Source organism: Empidonax traillii, unplaced genomic scaffold, assembly GCF_003031625.1.
Source record: "Empidonax traillii isolate 1590-97213 ecotype Southwest subspecies unplaced genomic scaffold, ASM303162v1 scaffold585:size537962, whole genome shotgun sequence".
NCBI classification, from domain to species: Eukaryota; Metazoa; Chordata; class Aves; order Passeriformes; family Tyrannidae; genus Empidonax; species Empidonax traillii.
Window position 1 is genome coordinate 40148 of NW_020955778.1, and position 17720 is coordinate 57867.

Below are 17720 nucleotides of genomic sequence, written 5' to 3' on the forward strand. Positions count from 1 at the left end.
CATTATAGTCCTTGGTTATTTGCTGGAGCAGAGATGAAGAATAGGAGTAGGGGATCTGTTGAGGAAACTTTCCTGTCTGGCCATCCAGGAGCCACTCCAGAAGTTCTTAAAAATAATTTAATCATGGTGCAACAACAGAATAAAAGCTTGAACTGGTACCTTCAAAGAGGGACCCCGAACGAAGGAAACCCATGTTTTTTATACAGTCTAAGTGTTCAAAAGCCTAGTGTCATCTGCTCTTGCTGTGTCTCAGCTGGCTGGTGCCACAGGTCCCTGTGCCCTTTGTTATGCAAAGGGTTGGCAGCAGTTCATGGTCTCTTGCCTCCAGTTCTGCCACCCAGAGCTCACCCTGCAGATCACACTGCAGCTGCTCACCCAGCTACCTGCACTGAATGTATTCCTCAACAGGGTCAACACAAAGAGAGAAGTGTAGAGAATGGTGTGGAGAGGTGGAGTCTGATGTCCAGACTTCCTTCCACTTCTCTATTGCCTTTGGAGTGACACAGTGTTGTTTTCTATTGATGCTTTTCAGTTTGAGGAACAATTCATAGAAACGAAAGAAGACCTAGAAAAATTACGCAATGGTGAGTCTGTAAACTGTACCCTAAACATAAATTCACACTAACATAATAAAAGAACAACAGCTGATATTTTTGTAAGACCTCCAATATGATGTGACCTGTAAAGAAGAGCTGCTTCCTTATGGATTCATTCATCCCTAAGATTTAAGAATGTATTGATCTGTTACCAGGTTTCTTCCTTAGTTTCAGTGTAGTGGTTTGCTTTTTCTTCCCTAGATGGAGTCTTGCTGTTTCAGCAAGTGCCCATGGTGGAGATCGATGGGATGAAGATGGTGCAGACCAGAGCCATCCTCAGCTACATAGCAGCAAAGTACAACCTCTATGGAAAGGACTTGAAGGAGAGAGCCTGGTAGGGTAGCAGTGCACACTATGCTCACTAACACTGTTCCATGATTTTTAGTGTTTACCAAAAAAATGTTGCTGTGAAATATCTGCATGTAAGATGCATATACATCTGCCAGGGCTTTGGCTCCTCAGGCCCATGGATTGAGTGACTGGACTTCGTGACTGATCAATTATTAACTGTCAACATTCTGAGAACATTAGGGCCACCTTCAGACTCATTTGATTTCACAGACAAGAACTGCACTAAGTTCCTGGGGTAGACTAATACAATAATAAAGGCTAAGTATGCCTTTTTTGTCTTTACATGGGAAAACAGAAGAAAAACATTACAGCTGCCTGTAAAAAATGAAGTGTCGTTAAGTATTCTAATTTCCTTTCTTCAACAGGTAAAGAGTCTTTCACAGCTGGTTTAAAAAATTATATGTTCAGTGGCTGAATACTACCAAAAGTTAAACCAATATTTTCCTAATATTACTTTACTATGTAAGCTTTTGTAACACTGGCTACTTTCCATTCTCATACCTAAAGGGTTAATACAAAAGAAAAAAAAAATCCTGATTTACTTTTTCTTGAATAATGAAACAAACCTACGAAAAAAAACCCCATGCAAAAGTTTGGTTAAGTCCTTAACCTAACAGACTGTCACTTACTATAGAGGCTTTTATTTTGCAGCTCCAGAGATTGTGGGGATTATTATGGACTGGCAATTGGTAGCTGGCATCCTTTCACAATGAGACCTCAAAATTATTTTTCTTTCCTAGTGTGGTTTGCATACGTGGTCTTTTCTCCCACTGCATAAATGAATACATTATCAATGGAAAACAGCATGAACTCCACTTTAAATTCATAAGTTGCAGCCTTTTATTTATAGCTTGCTTATTGCAGACACTGTGAGCCTGCTTATAAAATATGTGCATTGAAAAAAACTGCAAGGTTTTTTTTCAAAGTGGAAGAACAAGAAAAAAAACCAGTGTCTTAAGTTGCATTCACTAATAAATATTTTACTCAGTGATCACTTCAGCATTGTATTTCAGGCAAAAAAACCCAAATGGAATGTTCTAATGATAAATGTGAAACAAAAATATTTGTTTCAGGATTGATATGTATGTGGAGGGAACTACAGACCTGATGGGAATGATCATGGTTCTCCCTTTTCAACCAGCTGATACGAAAGAAAAGAATCTTGCCTTAATCATTGAACGAGCTACAACCAGGTACTTTCCTGTCTATGAAAAGGTAAGTGATAAATCACCAGTAGTTCACAAAGACATAAAGCGGGGTACAGGTTACCCCTCCCAGCCCACTTCCTTCTCCTCACACATACTTTTCAGAAAGCAAGTTACAGTACAACTCTGGAAATGTATGATGGAGCCAGTATTAAGCAATGTGAAAAAAGAGCCACAAAATAATATTTTTCTAGTTTCAGTACTCTCTTTGCTGTCGTCTTTAAGACTCCTCAAAGAACAGATCCTTTTTTTTAAAGCTAGCTTAGTGGATGATGACTTCTTAGCATTTTACATAAACACGCCATTTAAATACTTGTGCCAGCCTTCAGAACTTATTGCCTGAAAGTGTATTAGGTTATCATAGAATCCCTAAAGTTGGCAAAGACCTTTACAGTCATCAAGTCCAGCCATCAACCCAGCACCACCACCACGTTCACCATTAAACCATGTCCTCAAGTGCCATATTCACATGTTTCTTGAACACTTCCAGGGATGGTGAGTCTACCACTTCCTTAGCAGTCTGTTCCAAGGCTTTACAAACCTTTGCATCAAAAAAATTTCCTAAAATCTATCTAATATAAACCTCCCATGGCACAACCTGCATTCATTTTCTTTTGTCCTGTCACTTGTTACCTGGAAAAACAGGCTGATCCCCCACCTCACTACAACATCCTTTCAGGGGGTTGTAGAGTGATAAGGTTTCCTTTTTATTCTTGTTGTTCAAAGTTAAATATAATTGTCCTTTACAGTTAAGGATCTAAATCCATGACCTTTCTAAATCCGATGCTTAAATGTACTGTGCTGTGAGACTATGACTGTCTTTCTCTGAATTGCTCTTTGGGCATCCTGAAGTGGGCACAAAGAGGCTCTGCGAACAGGATGTATCTAGCTCAAAAAGCATAAAGCAATTATGCACTGAAGTTAGTCTCTAATGAGCTGTGAGGGAAGGTATTGGTATGCTTGCCAACCCCATGGAGCACATGAAGAGTCTTGGCTAGGGAAGAGCTGGTCAGGAGGGGATGGGTTGTTCTTTGCTTCTCCCTGGAACATTGCCATTTTTACCATCTTACTGTTTGTTCTGTTTTTTCGTTTTTCCTCTAAGGATATTTTATATTTTAATATTTTTTTTCTGTGTTAACATTTTTCTGTTTGATCCTCATCTCATGAGTCTACTTCGGTTTGTATCTTTACCTTTTGTGCATTGTATGGTTGTACTGTACAGACTTTCTCACAGCGCTTTTCCAGAGCATAGTGGTCTCTTTGGAAGTCTGTGCCAAGGGTACAAAGCTGTGTTGTTTCAGAGCTGAGCTGGTTTTCCAGCTTGAATTCTTGGTTACCAGGCAGCTGAAGTCCATTCAGAAAAATACAGGACTTCATGCAATTTCATGTCCCTCTTTATCAGAGCCTTAAGTTGCACAGGGGAAGCCCACTGAGGCTGCCCTGTAAAATAACGATGTAAATGACATAAGCCAGCACTTCTGTAATCGGAGTTCATATATATCCACTGCCATACCAAGGGAGGGCTGTGCTGAGAGAGACTGCACACATTAGTCTTTCAAAGATTTGAAGTCTGATAAGTATTCAAGTTACTAAAAAATAAAAAAGGAAATTTACACACCAGTATTCACTAACCCTGTGCCTAGGTTGCATAAACTACTGCTGTGATATGTTTTAGCGTGTATGCTCCCTGGAGTGGAGTCTTTAAAATAATGCGTGTTCTCTTATGGTAAAGACACAACTAAAACTCTTCTGTGATTTTAACCTAGTTAGAATGGTTAATAATTTTCTCCCTGTACCAGTTATTTAAGATGTCCATTGATTCAGCTTACCAGGATTTGCAGTCTGACAGGAAACATCCTTAGTTGTAAGTGTTCACTTTAAACACTCAGCACCCAGATAGAGCAGCTAAAGGCAATATAGAGCCTTGCAGGCAATCTGGTTCCGATGCCCTGCTTGGGAGTTTCCATACAGTTTTGATAAAAAAGCTGTGGGACCTTGTTGGAACAGTGTAGGAAACAACTACATGAAGGTGTTAGCTTTGCCTCTGCCAGGGATTACTGCCTCTGTGGTAAAATTGGCAGATGGGACTTGGCTTCCAAAGTCACAGACTGAGGTGTTATTTTTAGTACACATTTGTTACTTGTTTAAGTGTACTGTTAGTGTAGCTTAGGCACAGACACATGTCCCTCCCTTGCTCCTGCTGTGAGAGTGAGAGTCTTTAGGAAAAAGGTAGGCTGCAGAGCTGGTAACTTCTCCGAAACTGCACTGCAACATTCACCAAAATTTATCTACTACAGTTGTTTGTAGCTTTGGCAGGTTGTGATTCTTCCATCAGCAGTTTGCCACTAAAGAATCCTTCCTTACAGGATGAAGGGCTGTGTTCCTTCATTCTGAATGTATTTCAAACTATAATTAGTAATCTCAAATTTTGCTGAAACACCTGAAAATCCATTTGACCTTTTCTTTAAAAAAGTCAAGGTGTACTTACACATAAACTGCCCTACTTCTTTCAATTACTTCAGTCCTGTTTCTTTTGCATGATTAAGTCTTCATTGGGGTACTGGACTTGATATACAGCTACTTGGTGCGGTAGGTTAGAATGAGAGATAGGGCCACACATGCTGAAACGTGAGTTCTGATTTAATTTTTAATATAAAGAATATCAGTTTCTAATTTCATATGTTCTTGCATGGCTTTTCCCTGCTGTGTGTTTTTGTAGAGACCTATCTGTAATGAAATATCTAGATAAAATTGTTACATCCTATATGACTTTTTGAATTTTTTTTTTTTATTCATATTTTATAGGCCTTAAAAGATCACGGACAGGATTATCTTGTTGGCAACAAATTAAGCTGCGCAGACATCCATCTGCTGGAAGCCATTTTAATGACAGAAGAATGTAAGCCTGATATACTGTCTGCATTTCCTCTGCTACAGGTTAGTAATCATCTGATCTCAATATGGAACGTAACATAGAAATATCACTGACTGGTGTTAAAAGTTGTTTGATGTTTACGTTTTTTGAGCCACTGTACTGATGGTTTTCTGGTCTGTTTCTATACCAAAACCTGAACTCACTTGCACTGTCTTGCCCCCAAACCTGCTGGGGCCTTACCTTTCTCCAGCTCTACTTTTCCCAGCTGTTCTCAGCTGGCAGGAATTCACTTACTAATGCTACCAGTTTGGTCCTTTAACTGCTACCTTCATGTCTTCAAACACAGCAATGAGCATCAGGAAGGGAAGCCTTCATCCTGCTGTGTGTACAGTTCCTGTGCTTTTCTTTTTGCTAGCAAAATTGCGTTTTGAAGAAATCATATAAAAAAAGCAGTTAAGTTTCTTATGTCTCCTGTGGTACTTTGCACTGAGGTATTCCTGTCCTTACCTCTTTTCCTCCCCTCCACCCCCCTGCCAATATATCTGCTGTGGTTTTTTTGCTTTTTTCTTCCACTTTTTATTAGATGAATCTTAACTCTTTAATATTAATTTCTCCCATCCCCATCTGGGAAACTAAGGTAAACTAAATTTTATAGCACCAGCATTACAGATCAGAAAATGCTACTACTTTTCTCTGTTTAGTAGTATATCTGACAAAGAAAAATCAAAGTCACCTGATTTTTAAGCTATAAAGGATGGAGTTTTAATTTCATTACACTCATTGGCTTTACTTCTGCTTTTTACAGGCTTTTAAAGGAAGAATCAGCAACATTCCAACAATCAAAAAATTCTTGCAGCCTGGCAGCCAGAGAAAGCCACCAACGGATGAGAAGTTTGTTGCTGTTGTGAGGAAAATATTCAATATCTAATCTGCTGAAGATAGCACAACTATAGTATATTACCAGAGCTGTGCCTTGTAAGTGTAAATTGCATAGATGTGTTCCGAAGCTTGCATCACATAGTCAGTGTTGAAACAGAATATACTTTTAAATTAGAGTAAAAGACTAATTTGGATCTGTTGAGTGCAGAAAGTGGTATTTCATTAAGCATTACATGAAATAAAATATACTGATACTTTGTGTGTGTGTTCAATTACAGTACATGCCTGGTAGGATAAAATGTTTCACTTGGCTTCCACAGTACTGTAGAAAGCTACCCCACCCCCCATCTTCCTCTTTATAAATTGCAGGAGAATAACAAATGGAGAAGTCATTTAGATTCAGACCTCAAAATCTTTTGGGTTGGCTCTCTAAGTGGTCTCCTAGACCAAAGTTCACTGTCCCCTGCTGTATTTCACTGCTGTCTCTGTACTTTCAGAGCTGCAGTTTAAAAATTAAATAAATAAAAACTTTTAAAAGAAAATAAAATTAAAACTCATGATCCTTGTAAGTTACTGGGCAAAAGTAGGAAACTTTTTTAATCCCCCTATGAATCTCTTAGCAGCTTTTTTTTTCCACTGAAAGATCAAAGTACTTGTGCTTAATTGGCCTGCTGTGGTTTTCATCCTTTGAAAATACCTGTTCCCTTGCTCTTCTTTTTGCTGCTTGACTGGATGGGCAGTGAGGCAAATGCCCCTTGAATGTTTTTTTGGTAAGGTTTTACCTTCTCCAGTCACTTACCAAGTAGTTATAAAGAGAACTGCACTGGCTGCCTACCTTTTCAGTGAAAGAGTTTTACCTCAACAGTGCTTAAAGCGCTCACTGCTATTTCAGATTCTTTACCCTGATTTCACAGGAACCAGCACTGTCCCTTTTAGGAACAGTGCCATAAACTATCCTTCTTTGCAATTAGTTGTTTTTCTCAGCAGGACTCAAACTGATTATGCAAGCAAAGAGTGGAAATGCAGAATAACAGCAAAGTTAACTGCTTTTCTGACTTGTGCCTAAGAAAAGCCATGTGCATCTGAGAGGTACAAACCACAAGCGTCCCACTCACCTGGACACTGCTGAGTTCTGAAGAGTTTTACGTTAAGTTATGTGATTAGCTGGAAGCAATAGTTTGCCATGCCCACAATAGTACCTGTTTCATTGAGCTATTTCTGTTACAAACACGTGCTATGATTTAGGAACTATCACAGAGACTGGCACAGGACATTGCTGTTGTGTTCTGTGAGCTTTTAGTCCCATAGGATACGCTGGACTTACTGAGAACACTACCCATTTTGGCTGCTCAGGAATTCCAGCACTAGCTTCTGGATGACACTGCAACTTGGAGGCTAGCCTGAGACCCCTGCCCCCATGGCTAATTCAGAGAACACACAGAAGGATCAACTCTGGACATGCTCTAGAATGCAACATCTTAAACTGCATTTAGGGTCTAGGGTAGCAGCAACTGCAGGTTGCCTTCTGTGTTTCAGCACTAGGATGCCTTAGCTTTTCACTGCAGCTTAATTTAAGGCGTTCACTGTGTCTACATTGCAAGTATCCAGATCTGCATGTCACCAAAGCTGCTCTATGCCTGATATGCCTTCAAGTTCTGCTTCATGGTGAAATGAACCACATTGTATTTGTGCAGCTGTCATCCCAATCTGAAATCCTTAACATACCAGCTCAATCACCTGTAAACCTGGCAACACCTGGAGGCGACTGATACCAACATCTGTCAGCAAAAGATTCCAGAGCTGCAGGCTGTGGTTCAGGGTTGGTAAGGATTTTTCCCCTGCTTTTTTTTTGTCAGTTATGCCTTAGACATCTGAGCTGCTCACAACATCTTGTCACCACCTAAGCCCCTGCCAAAAATAATAAGCTTGGTATTCCCCTGGTGGATTTGTGCAGCACTGAGATCTGATACACAATAGCATTCATAAGCAGGCTCTGATGAAAAAAATGAAGCAAAATTCCTGTCTTCAATATTGCACTCACCCATACTCAATTTACTAATGGTTTTGCTGTGCCCTCCCAGTACACCAGAAGACAGTGTTGGCCAAGCTTTGAGACCCAAGGAATATTTATTTTGTATGTAAAACAAAGCAACTTCAAACCTGAATAGTTAGTAACTGAACAGTCTCCTTTGCTTGTATAAGACTGGAACGGCAAACCTGTTCAAGAGTACTGAGAGTCTGGAACCTCTTTCTGCAGCATGGCAAACCTTCCTCAGCTGTGGTTTGTGTCAGTGGCAATTTACAGCATGGTATATGTTTTAAACCACTAGAGTACAAAGCAGATCACCAGGCTCTTCATTGAAGAGTCTCACTCCTCTGCATAGAAAATTGAGAAGTTTTGAACATTTTACATTTTATTTGAACACTGAATATAGGTTTTAGATTTGGAATCAGTGGAATAAGAACGTGTGTTTGAAAGGAAGGGTTAGAGTTTTCTAGTGCAACACAGTACAGGCACGAGACTTTCTTGATTTAGAACTGATCATTTAATACACAAACTACAAAATTATGCTTCAATACAAGATACCTTTTTAGCATAAAGATATATTTATTTATATTCTTCTCTCAGAGATACAGTGCAAGACTAATTAAGTTTCCTGGGGTGCTCAGCACCCCTAAAAGAGATCAAACTTACAGAAGAAGATTCCTTGAGTTAGCAGACTGCTTAAACGGAAGGAGATCAAAATACATCAACAAAACATTTGTTTTAGTTTTTAAAAAAAGCTTGCAAAATATCAGCCCATGTCAATCAAGTAACAGGTACAGATCTTTTACAGAAAAGATAAATGCAATGTAAGACTTGTGTTCGGACTTGTTTCAAGCATGGAGAGCATGTCTGTTTGGTGGGCATGGCAGTCATACTCATTTCTTGAGTTGCTAAATTCTCCTACAGTAGCATAAAAACAAGCCTCAAAATCATCAAAAGGCTGCAAAAAAAAAAAAAAATTTAATTATGGCTGTGCATGAACAAAACCAGTGAAAGTCATCATTAAATAATAGGGCATGCATGAGCCTCTATTAAGCAATCTTTTAAAGTGTCTAAATCTACAGACTAAGTGTCTATTGAAACACAGTCCACCTAGGCTGGAAGAGTGATCCACAGTGGACAATAATGGTTTCTGGTGAAAGTCCTGATTCTTAAATTTTGCATCTTGACAATTTGCATCTGATCTTTACCTCCCTGTATAAAAATCCTGGAGTAAAACAGAATGGTGCTATAATAAATCTGGTAACAATGAAGGAACAGTTATTATTCCTTCAGAAGACAGCTGAAGAATGTTTTGAGTTACAGACTCAATGGGGAAAAAAGGTTATGACTTACTCCATAACTTCATTCCAAAATAAGAGGTACAGAAAATGACATTTTCCAGAATGCCCAATAGCAGCAATAAAGCAGTTAGAAACATCATAATTTGCAGAAATATTGACCAAAGTCCTTAGGTTGGGTCAAAAATGTTGTGGTTTTCAATGGTGCTGTGCTTCCCATAGTTTTGAATGCAGCACTTCTAAACCAAAGTGTTGACCCTTTTTTTAAGATGACTGTGTTGTGTGAAATTGGACTAACTATATGCATATGTGTTCAGAACCACTGAGGATTATCCAGGTGCTTCTAAGAGCCTTATCGATATGCATTAATACTTAATTGCAGACCTCTCCTTTCTGAGTTGCAAAAGTCACTTCTTATCAGCCTACCTGGCTAGTGAAATGAAAAAACTGTTCACTATAAACAGGACTGTGACCTCCAAACTAATTTCACTTAAGCTGTATGGTTGCTAAACGATAGTGACTACCACTGATACTGCTTTGAATCAGGTGTGAAATGGCAACTATTTGAAAATCAGTGAAATCTTTACATTAAGATCCTCAATATATTTTTACCTCAGGCATGCGACTAGTCCAGCTGGCATTAATTTCTTGGACCTCTTGAACCTCATTCCCATTATAATGGTCAAAAGAAAAGACGAAACTGTAAAAGACAATCCAATATATTAATGCTCTCACTTCTCCCAGTGGACCCTTCAGGAACACGGAGAGTTATCAAAGGTCAGTGCTGTTTGCTATGAACTGCAGTTTAATAAAATTAGATCAGATATAAGGCCTATAAAAACATTCTTGCTTTTCCAAAATACACCACTATGATTGCTCTCAGCTACAAATAAGGTTTCTATGTACAACAGAATGCTTAATCCTATTCCATGGATACTAAGTAAGTTTGTCAGACAGTGAATTCTACTCACCCTGTTACTACATTCATAGGGATACAAATAAAGGAGGAAGAATCTTTGTAGTAACAGTATCAGGTATGCTGAATTGCAGGAATAGGGTCTCATAAATCCTACCACCCCAGGTCACTGTAGCTGTTCTCTAACTATTCAAGGAGCTAGTGCAGTCAACTTTTTTTCTGTTTTATTTTTAGAATATTAGCTCTTTATTTGTTGAGCCTTAAAAACTAGATTGGAAGATTTGCCACTTATTTTTGCTAGAGAATATGGCTATCAACATCTCCTTCATCATGAGCACAAGTTCACTTGTATCCTTTTGCTACAAGGGAACCATCCATGCCCGTGACAAGAGGTGAACAGCCCAAGAGGGAATAAATGCAGCACGAGCAGCAGAAAACAAACATAATGAAAGAAATTGCATCTTCTTTCTGGAATAGTTTTACCTAAAAATGGAGGCAGCAATGAACTCATCAGGCAGGGGGATTTCATCTCAAACTATGGCTGTAGTGTGTTACGTAAATGAGAATCAGAGAATCATAGAATATGTTGAGTTGGAAGGGACCCATTAGGATCATTGAGTCCAACTACTGGCCCTGCATAGGACACTCCAAGAGTCACACCATGTGCCTGAGAGTATTGTCCACACACTTCTTGAACTCAGACAGGCTTGGTGCTGTGACCACTACCCTGGGGAGCCTGTTCCAGTGTCCAACCACCCTCTGGGTAAAGAACCTTTTCCTGATATCCAACCTAAACCTCCCCCAACTCAGCTTCATGCTGTTTCCTTGAGTTCTGTCACTGGTCACTACAGAGAAGACATCAGTGCCAGCCCCTCACAAGGAAGTTGTAACTGCAGTGAGGTCTCTGCTCAGTCTCCTCCAGGATGAACAAACCAAGTGACCTCAGCTGCTTCTCATACGGCTTCACCTCAAGGCCCTTCACCATCTTAGTTGCTCTCCTTTAGATGCTCTCTAATAGCCTAATGTCTTTTAATATTATGGTGCCCAAAACTGTACACAGTACTAAAGGTGAGACTGCATGAGAGCAGAGTAGAGTGGGACAATCACCTCCTTTGACCGGCTGGCAAAGCAGAGAATACATAAAACTAGAAAGACAGCTGGCTTCATTAAAGAACTGTCACCTGAAATGCTTCCTAGAAGTGGGCAGAGAGGCAGGACTTCTCATAGGCAGCCAAGACTTCTCACTCTTGCAGCCAAAGTAACGGCAGTTACACAAATCTCTTCTTTTTATGGAGCAGTAAAAAAACCATCTGGCTAATTCTCTTCAAACTCCACTGTCTATTCCTGTGGAGAGTCCTGTGTTAACAGGTGTTAAAAATTAGTTTTAAACTCTCTCCAGCATTATAAAACAAGTTCTAACACTTACAGGTATCTTGCAGAATTCTACCAGCTATGTGCATTCACGAAAGATACCCTGCAAAAAACCCCTATTATGTTCCATTATCCATTGCTCTTATTTTCTAGTCCCATAGCCTTGATCCTCTCAGGAATGTCTGAATATTGGACTATTCCACAGTATGTATCTTGCCAGAAGCCTGAGTATTTTTACACTTTATTACAAGCTACAAAGCAGGTTCACTCTGTAATGTTATTTTTTTCCATTTGCTAGTATCTGGCTTTTCACATGTGCCACTGACCTTTTAAGATGTTCAACTTTTGGACCTGATTTTCTGAAATGCTGTACATTCACTGTTTTACCTTAAATAGGTCAAAGAAATTCAATAAATCATAAAAAATTCAATTCAGTGAATCATACTCAGATCAGAATCAACTTGCACCGTGAATAGCACACTTGCATACCAGCACTCTTTGCATACCGAACCCTGACTTTCTACACCTACTCCAAACACATAAAATTTCACAGAAGTATTCAAAAAAGCATAGAGCTAATGTAAGGGGGAATAGGAAAATGCCTGGAATAATAATTTATAAAACAACTAAGAGAATTTGCCTGAGGTATTCAATATGCTACATACTCATTGTATGTAGGACAAGTTACAAGAACCCTATTTTCAAGGCCTTGTACTATAACATTACCTACATTACTGTAGGAGACTTGCCTAGGTGAAAATACTACAAATAATTATGGGTTTGGAGGGGTGGTTTTTCTTTTAGATTTACTAACCTTTTAAAGGTTTGGGTACTTGCTTCATTTCACATTGTAATTTACTGTACTGGTTTCTAAGTTCAGAGTGTTCACTTTAATCCATGCACTTAATTTCCATCTTTTGTTTGTGTTCTAGCTGCTTTTCACACTTTGGCAGGTTAGGCATAAGTGAAAGCATTCTGTTTTTCTACAAAAGCAATGCACATTTATTACAGAAAGCCCGTACTTTCTGAAAGTATCATATAGAGTAACCAAAGGGGTTAAGGTATGGGAATGTGTCTAATTTTTCTTCTCTCTGAAGTTTTCCTACTGAGTTCTTCATTCATTTCAGGTATCTATGTATCTAGCAGCCAGAAGACTGAGATGCACGAGGCTGGAAGAGATTAAGAGCAGCCTGAATGGTTGGTCCTGGCAGAGTACTTTGTACAAACCCTTCCTAACCCACTTGAGGCAAAATGACAACCTTCTTTGTCAGATTCAGAACAGGTGGATACTGAAGAGGGCACCCATTCCTAGCCAAGGTTAAATATATGTTTAACTTTTAAGCAATTAGAACATGATCTCTTTGTAAACATTCTAAACTAAGACTGTTTTAAAAAGTCTTTGTTCCTTTTACTCTACATAAAAAAAACTTTCTAACGCAGGTGTAGTGAACTCTATCTCATCTGTATTGCTATAATTTCTGCTAAACAAGAAATACACATTTCTTCAGTTGAGAGAAAGTCCTCACATGCCTACAGCTACATGAAATGCAGAACACTGATTGTTTCAGTATATCTGATGCCCACAAGCGCATTAATGGAAATTCTGTATTAGTCCTTTCAAAACCAGGGAATTGGGAAACAGGCAAAACTGAATAAGTTTTAATTAGACTCCACTTCCACAATTTCTGTATCTAAATTAGTGATTTAATTGACCATAAAAATACAATTCCATATGCTAGTTAAAAGCATCTCACACTGAATGATTACAAATTTAAACATACTTCAGGCTATGTCTTCATTCAAAAAAATTTTTTTTTTTTTTAGAGTGGGATAACTTAATCTGGGCAAGGTCATGGTGGCAAAACTGGAAATCCAATTTTAGGTCATTTAGGAGCAGATCAGATACACCATTATCACTTTTATTAAAGAACTTGGTGGGAACAATTTCTAATAATGCTACTCAACATTTGTTTGAAATGAAAATTTTTATAACTGTGATTGGTGTAAAGAACGAAGCCAGTATAAACAGTATACTGTAAATTCTAAATTCAGGAAAAACAGTAGTGTACTCATGCAATTTGGATTAAATGCATTTTAAATGCATTTCTGCATATGAAACCACAGCCTAAGCCGCCTTTGCTAAAACGATGAGTGCAAAAAGTTCCCAGTAGCTCTGATTGCAAATCACTTGTGCAAGGTTAATGTCTCCTTTAGGGACTGTAGTTTCTTGCCTCCATGAGGGTTTCACGGCAAACTAGCTAACATGACAATTACTGCATAGTTTGTATTCTGTCTTTCTTACCAGCAAAGGAAGAACACTAAGCCAAGGTATTTGTTTCACTGGGAGCTGAGGATACGTTACATTATGCAAGCCTGCTTCCCACACCTACTTTACTGCTGAAATTACTTTCTAATCTGTAAAGCTAATGATTTGATTGCAGTACCATCCCGTGTTTCTCAGCTGGATTTCACAATATGTGCAATGTTAGGTAACCGTCTAATAAAAGGAGGTGCTGCCAGGTGGTACACACTTGCTGTCTTTGTGTAAATGATCTGCCTTACCTTGCAAATGGTTCCAGTCTTGAATTTTGCAAGCTAAGTTGAAGTGTCAAACTCTATTTAAAACCCAACATTTAAACCAAAGCAATACTCAAAATTTACTAAAGAGACAATTTTACATGCAGTTCAGGATACTGCTTGTTGATTTATTTGTTTGTTTACTGTACTAAAAAACTTACACAATGAAATCTTCACATTTCTTGGATCACATGTTATGCAGTAAGCTCCATAACCAGCCACCGAACCAAAGGTGAGACCAGCAGCTAAGGAGATTTTGCTACCTGGAAAAAACCATTCAAGTGTTATTTCTCAATACAATGTCTTCGAGCTCAATCTTTATACAGCAATTCTCTCTCTACACAGTATTATCCAAGTATTTCGAAAAAAGAACTGATTCTGCCACAGTCCAGCAAGCCCACCCAGCGTGAATAGAGAGTATTACTTCTGTAACTGGCTCATTCTCTTGTGTGGCAGTAGGGGCAAAGTCAACTGACTTAGAGTAAGATGATCAGGATCCAGTAATACTTGCAATTTGGGAAAAATAATCCTTGAAGCACAAACCTAAATTTCACTATTATCTCTATCATACATACCTTTAGAAGGATTTTTGTAATTTATCTGAACTGTCTGTTCATTTTAACTACATCTTCCATCACCTTGGAGTCTCAAAAATGGTAGAAATGTGTCAATATATATTAAGAGTAAATTGGACAACATATGTCCAACATCATAAGGCCTTTTATTCTAACATCAGTCCTGAACAATAAAATGATATCACCAACATCACATTTAATTAATAAAAAATAAAAACCCAATTAGATGGCAGTGGGGATGAAAATAGAGCTTCTAAAAGTAACATGACATTTATTTCAGTGCTATTACAAAGCTGGTTCATAAATGCCAGAGTTTCAGTAACGTATTTAGGTTTCTGAGCAAACATTTGTCTTGGTACCATATGATAAAAGCACAGAATCAGCAGGCATTATTTGGATTAAGCTGATCCCAAGATGTTTGTAAATAAAGAATCCAGACCCCCAGATGTCACATAGTTCCCAATCCTGTTATTTTGAATATTTTTAATCAAGACTTTGGAGGAAGACGGAAATCATTACCAATAAAAAAATAGTCTGTTATAAGCACTGACCAACCAAGAGTGAAGAAAACAGGTGAATGGGACAGTTAGTGAGTGCAGCTGGGTGTAAATACAAAAATACAGCACGTGTTTTCAGAGTGAAGCCATGTCTCTAACAGCAAAGCATGTGCACGCTACGAAGGGAAACAGTGACTTTGAATCACAAGAATCGGGATGGATAATGGCCGCGGGGAAGGAGAACGCTGCGCTGCTGGGACTTCGTGGGAGAGCTGACGGGATCAGCCTGGAGCTCCCGCCTGCCCGTCCTCGGTACCGCTGCGACCTCTGCCGGGTGCTGGGCTCGGGCACGGCGCTGCCACCCGGGGGATTGCAAAAATCACTGAAATACCGGAAACGCGCTTTATAGTAAAAGCAGCCTCGTTATCTTAGAGTGAAAAGACACAATTCTAACAGTACGAGAGAATTAACCACCAAATCAGAGTATGCAAGTAAAAGGGGTCCTTTCCAGTGTTTGTCTGGCAATGTCAAAATCAAGCCTGAATGTCTCCGTAGAAAATAAACTTTCCTCAAAGACCATCTACTGTGTTCAACACAGGAATAGTTACAGAAAACGAGAAGGCTCAAAACACACCAAAGGTCAAAGATAACAAGACAGACCCTCTTTGCCGAGGGTGTTTGAAAACAAACTCATCAGTTACCACTTAAATACTTAAGCTGACCCAAGAACATCTCATGAGACTCAGTGCATTTACATCAGCGCAGGATGGATTTAACGTGCAGTTGTGTTACTTACAGAAACACTTTCATGTCTCACATTGCATAGAGGAAATTCAAACACTTCATTTCCAAATCCTGTTGCCTCAATATTTACCTTTACGAGTGTATGCTACAACACCTCCAAAAGCCAGCAATGAAGCATATGCAAAACCAATCCAGTCAATAGCCATGGTCCCAACTCTGGAAGAGAAAACACATTCCAACTGAAGGCAATCAAGTTCCTTCCTCCTGGTAGAAAAGAAATCATAACTTAAAGTTTTCTAAATAATACCACGCTCTTCTGAGTCGTGTTTGACTACTATGTCAAAACATTCAGAAGGTATGTCTGTTGGCTATTGTACCATCTTTTCATTAACTGCTGCCCTTCCTAACACCCCACTATCCAGGTATTTCCATTAGGGGATTTTTTTGGATGTGTGCGGCATGCATTTTTCCCAGTCAAAAATAAATGTACGGAGACGAAAAGCTTGACATTACCCAAAGCATTGGTTTTGTTGCACTTGTGCTACATGGTCGATCTGGGCACACACTATGGATACAGACAGGTCTTCTGAGTGCACAGCTCAGTACCCTTTCAGCCACAGTGCACCTGGGGCATTTCAAGCAGGAGGTCATAGACATCCTGTAACACCACGCAAACCCAGGAATTTTCACAGTCTACCCAAAGTTTCCAGGTAGAAACTTAGAATGTTTGGGAAGCTACACATACAGCAGCTTTATCCTCTCTATGTCTATGCCCCTTTTGTTTCACCTTTCCATTTTGATGACTGTCCGAAGTTAGGCTTCTGTCCTCCATAAAGCATTTAAGTTTCTCTCATGATTTCGGTCCCTACTCCCCCTGCTGAGCTGGGTGAAGGCAGCAGTGGCAGTGCTGGGCAGGGCTCGCAGCCCGACCCCCCCGCAGCGCCACGGCCTCTCCCACCAGCCCGGGGCGCACCTTTCCCCCTCTTCCCCAGACAAAGGGTACATACATTTCATTAAGCGCATCTTTCTTTATACCTGAGCGGGTGTGTCCTTGACCACAGTGTTAAAGGGTGGCAGCAAAGAGTGCACACTCAGCATTTCATTTCAAGCCTTTAATATTAAAGCGAGCAACTCGCAGAGAGCCCCCTCCCCGCCGGCTGTAACCCCCTCAGGGCAAAAGGTGGGTTCGGGGGCCACGGCGCCCCGAGAACGGGGTCTGACGCGGCAGGGGTCAGGCTCACGGCCCGGCCTTCGGGGCCTTGGCAGGCGGCCCCTCCACCCCCCGCCCGGCCCCGCCCTCGCTCTCCCGTCCTCCGCGGTGGAGCCCCCGGGACCAGGCCGATGCCTCGCTCGCCCCCGGCCGCCCCCACCGCGGCTCACTCTCCCCGCCGCCCGTCGTACCTCGTCCTGCCGCCCTCCGACCTGCCCCAGCCCCGCCTCCCGCGCCCGGCGGGCACCGTGTGGCGCGGTCCGGTCTGGCCGGCCCGGCCCCGGCTCGGTCCCTTGAGGGGGAAGGGAGGCCCTGCCGCCCTTATGGCGGCGCCGCGGCCCGGCCCGCCCGCAGCGCCGCTGGCGGAGCGGAGGCTGGTGGCGCTTGGCGGGGCCTGGCCAAGGGGAGACGAGTGGGGGGTGAAAAGTTGTCCATGAGCCGGCAGTGTGCCCTTGCGGCCGGGAGAGCCAGTGGTACCCTCGGGTGCACTGGGAAGAGAGCGGCCAGCAAGTCGAGGGAAGTGATCCTCGGCCGCTACGCAGCCCTAATGAAGCTGCATCAGGAGTTCTGGGCTCCTTAGTATAAGAAAGACAAGGA

General features: G+C 40.7%; 2 protein-coding genes across 4 annotated transcripts in view; one reads left to right on the forward strand and one right to left on the reverse strand.

The window, feature by feature from the left end:
* The window catches only part of LOC114064841 (glutathione S-transferase), a 10957-nt gene extending 4792 nt beyond the window's left edge, over positions 1-6165 (forward strand). Inside the window, exons 4-8 of the mRNA XM_027898226.1 lie at positions 533-584; positions 798-930; positions 2021-2162; positions 4958-5089; positions 5833-6165. Of these exons, the coding sequence (XP_027754027.1) occupies positions 533-584; positions 798-930; positions 2021-2162; positions 4958-5089; positions 5833-5955 (582 nt within the window). The 3' untranslated portion in view covers positions 5956-6165. The remainder of the gene's footprint in view (positions 1-532; positions 585-797; positions 931-2020; positions 2163-4957; positions 5090-5832) is intronic.
* Positions 6166-8429: 2264 nt separating this feature from the next.
* On the reverse strand, positions 8430-17415 carry TMEM14A (transmembrane protein 14A). Of its 3 annotated transcripts, none has more exons than XM_027898229.1 (5): positions 17315-17415; positions 16044-16129; positions 14259-14360; positions 9846-9933; positions 8430-8893 (listed from the first exon to the last, which is right to left on the reverse strand). In XM_027898229.1, the coding sequence occupies exons 2-5, from the start codon at positions 16117-16119 to the stop codon at positions 8854-8856; spliced, it is 306 nt and encodes a 101-aa protein (XP_027754030.1). In that variant the 5' UTR covers positions 16120-16129; positions 17315-17415; the 3' UTR covers positions 8430-8853. The 3 variants fall into 3 exon arrangements, with proteins under 3 accessions (XP_027754030.1, XP_027754029.1, XP_027754028.1); XM_027898228.1 differs by lacking the exon at positions 17315-17415 and adding an exon at positions 16949-17070; XM_027898227.1 differs by lacking the exon at positions 17315-17415 and adding an exon at positions 16701-16723.
* Positions 17416-17720: the final 305 nt, after the last annotated feature.

Bases quoted from the DNA above. Each gene is read 5' to 3' on its own strand.
- TMEM14A (XM_027898227.1), bottom strand. The intron at 14,361-16,043 runs GTAAATATTGAG...GGTTTTTTCCAG, and splicing joins TGTAGCATACACTCGTAAAG to GTAGCAAAATCTCCTTAGCT. The intron at 9,934-14,258 runs GTAAGTTTTTTA...TGTCTTTTACAG, and splicing joins AAATGTGAAGATTTCATTGT to TTTCGTCTTTTCTTTTGACC.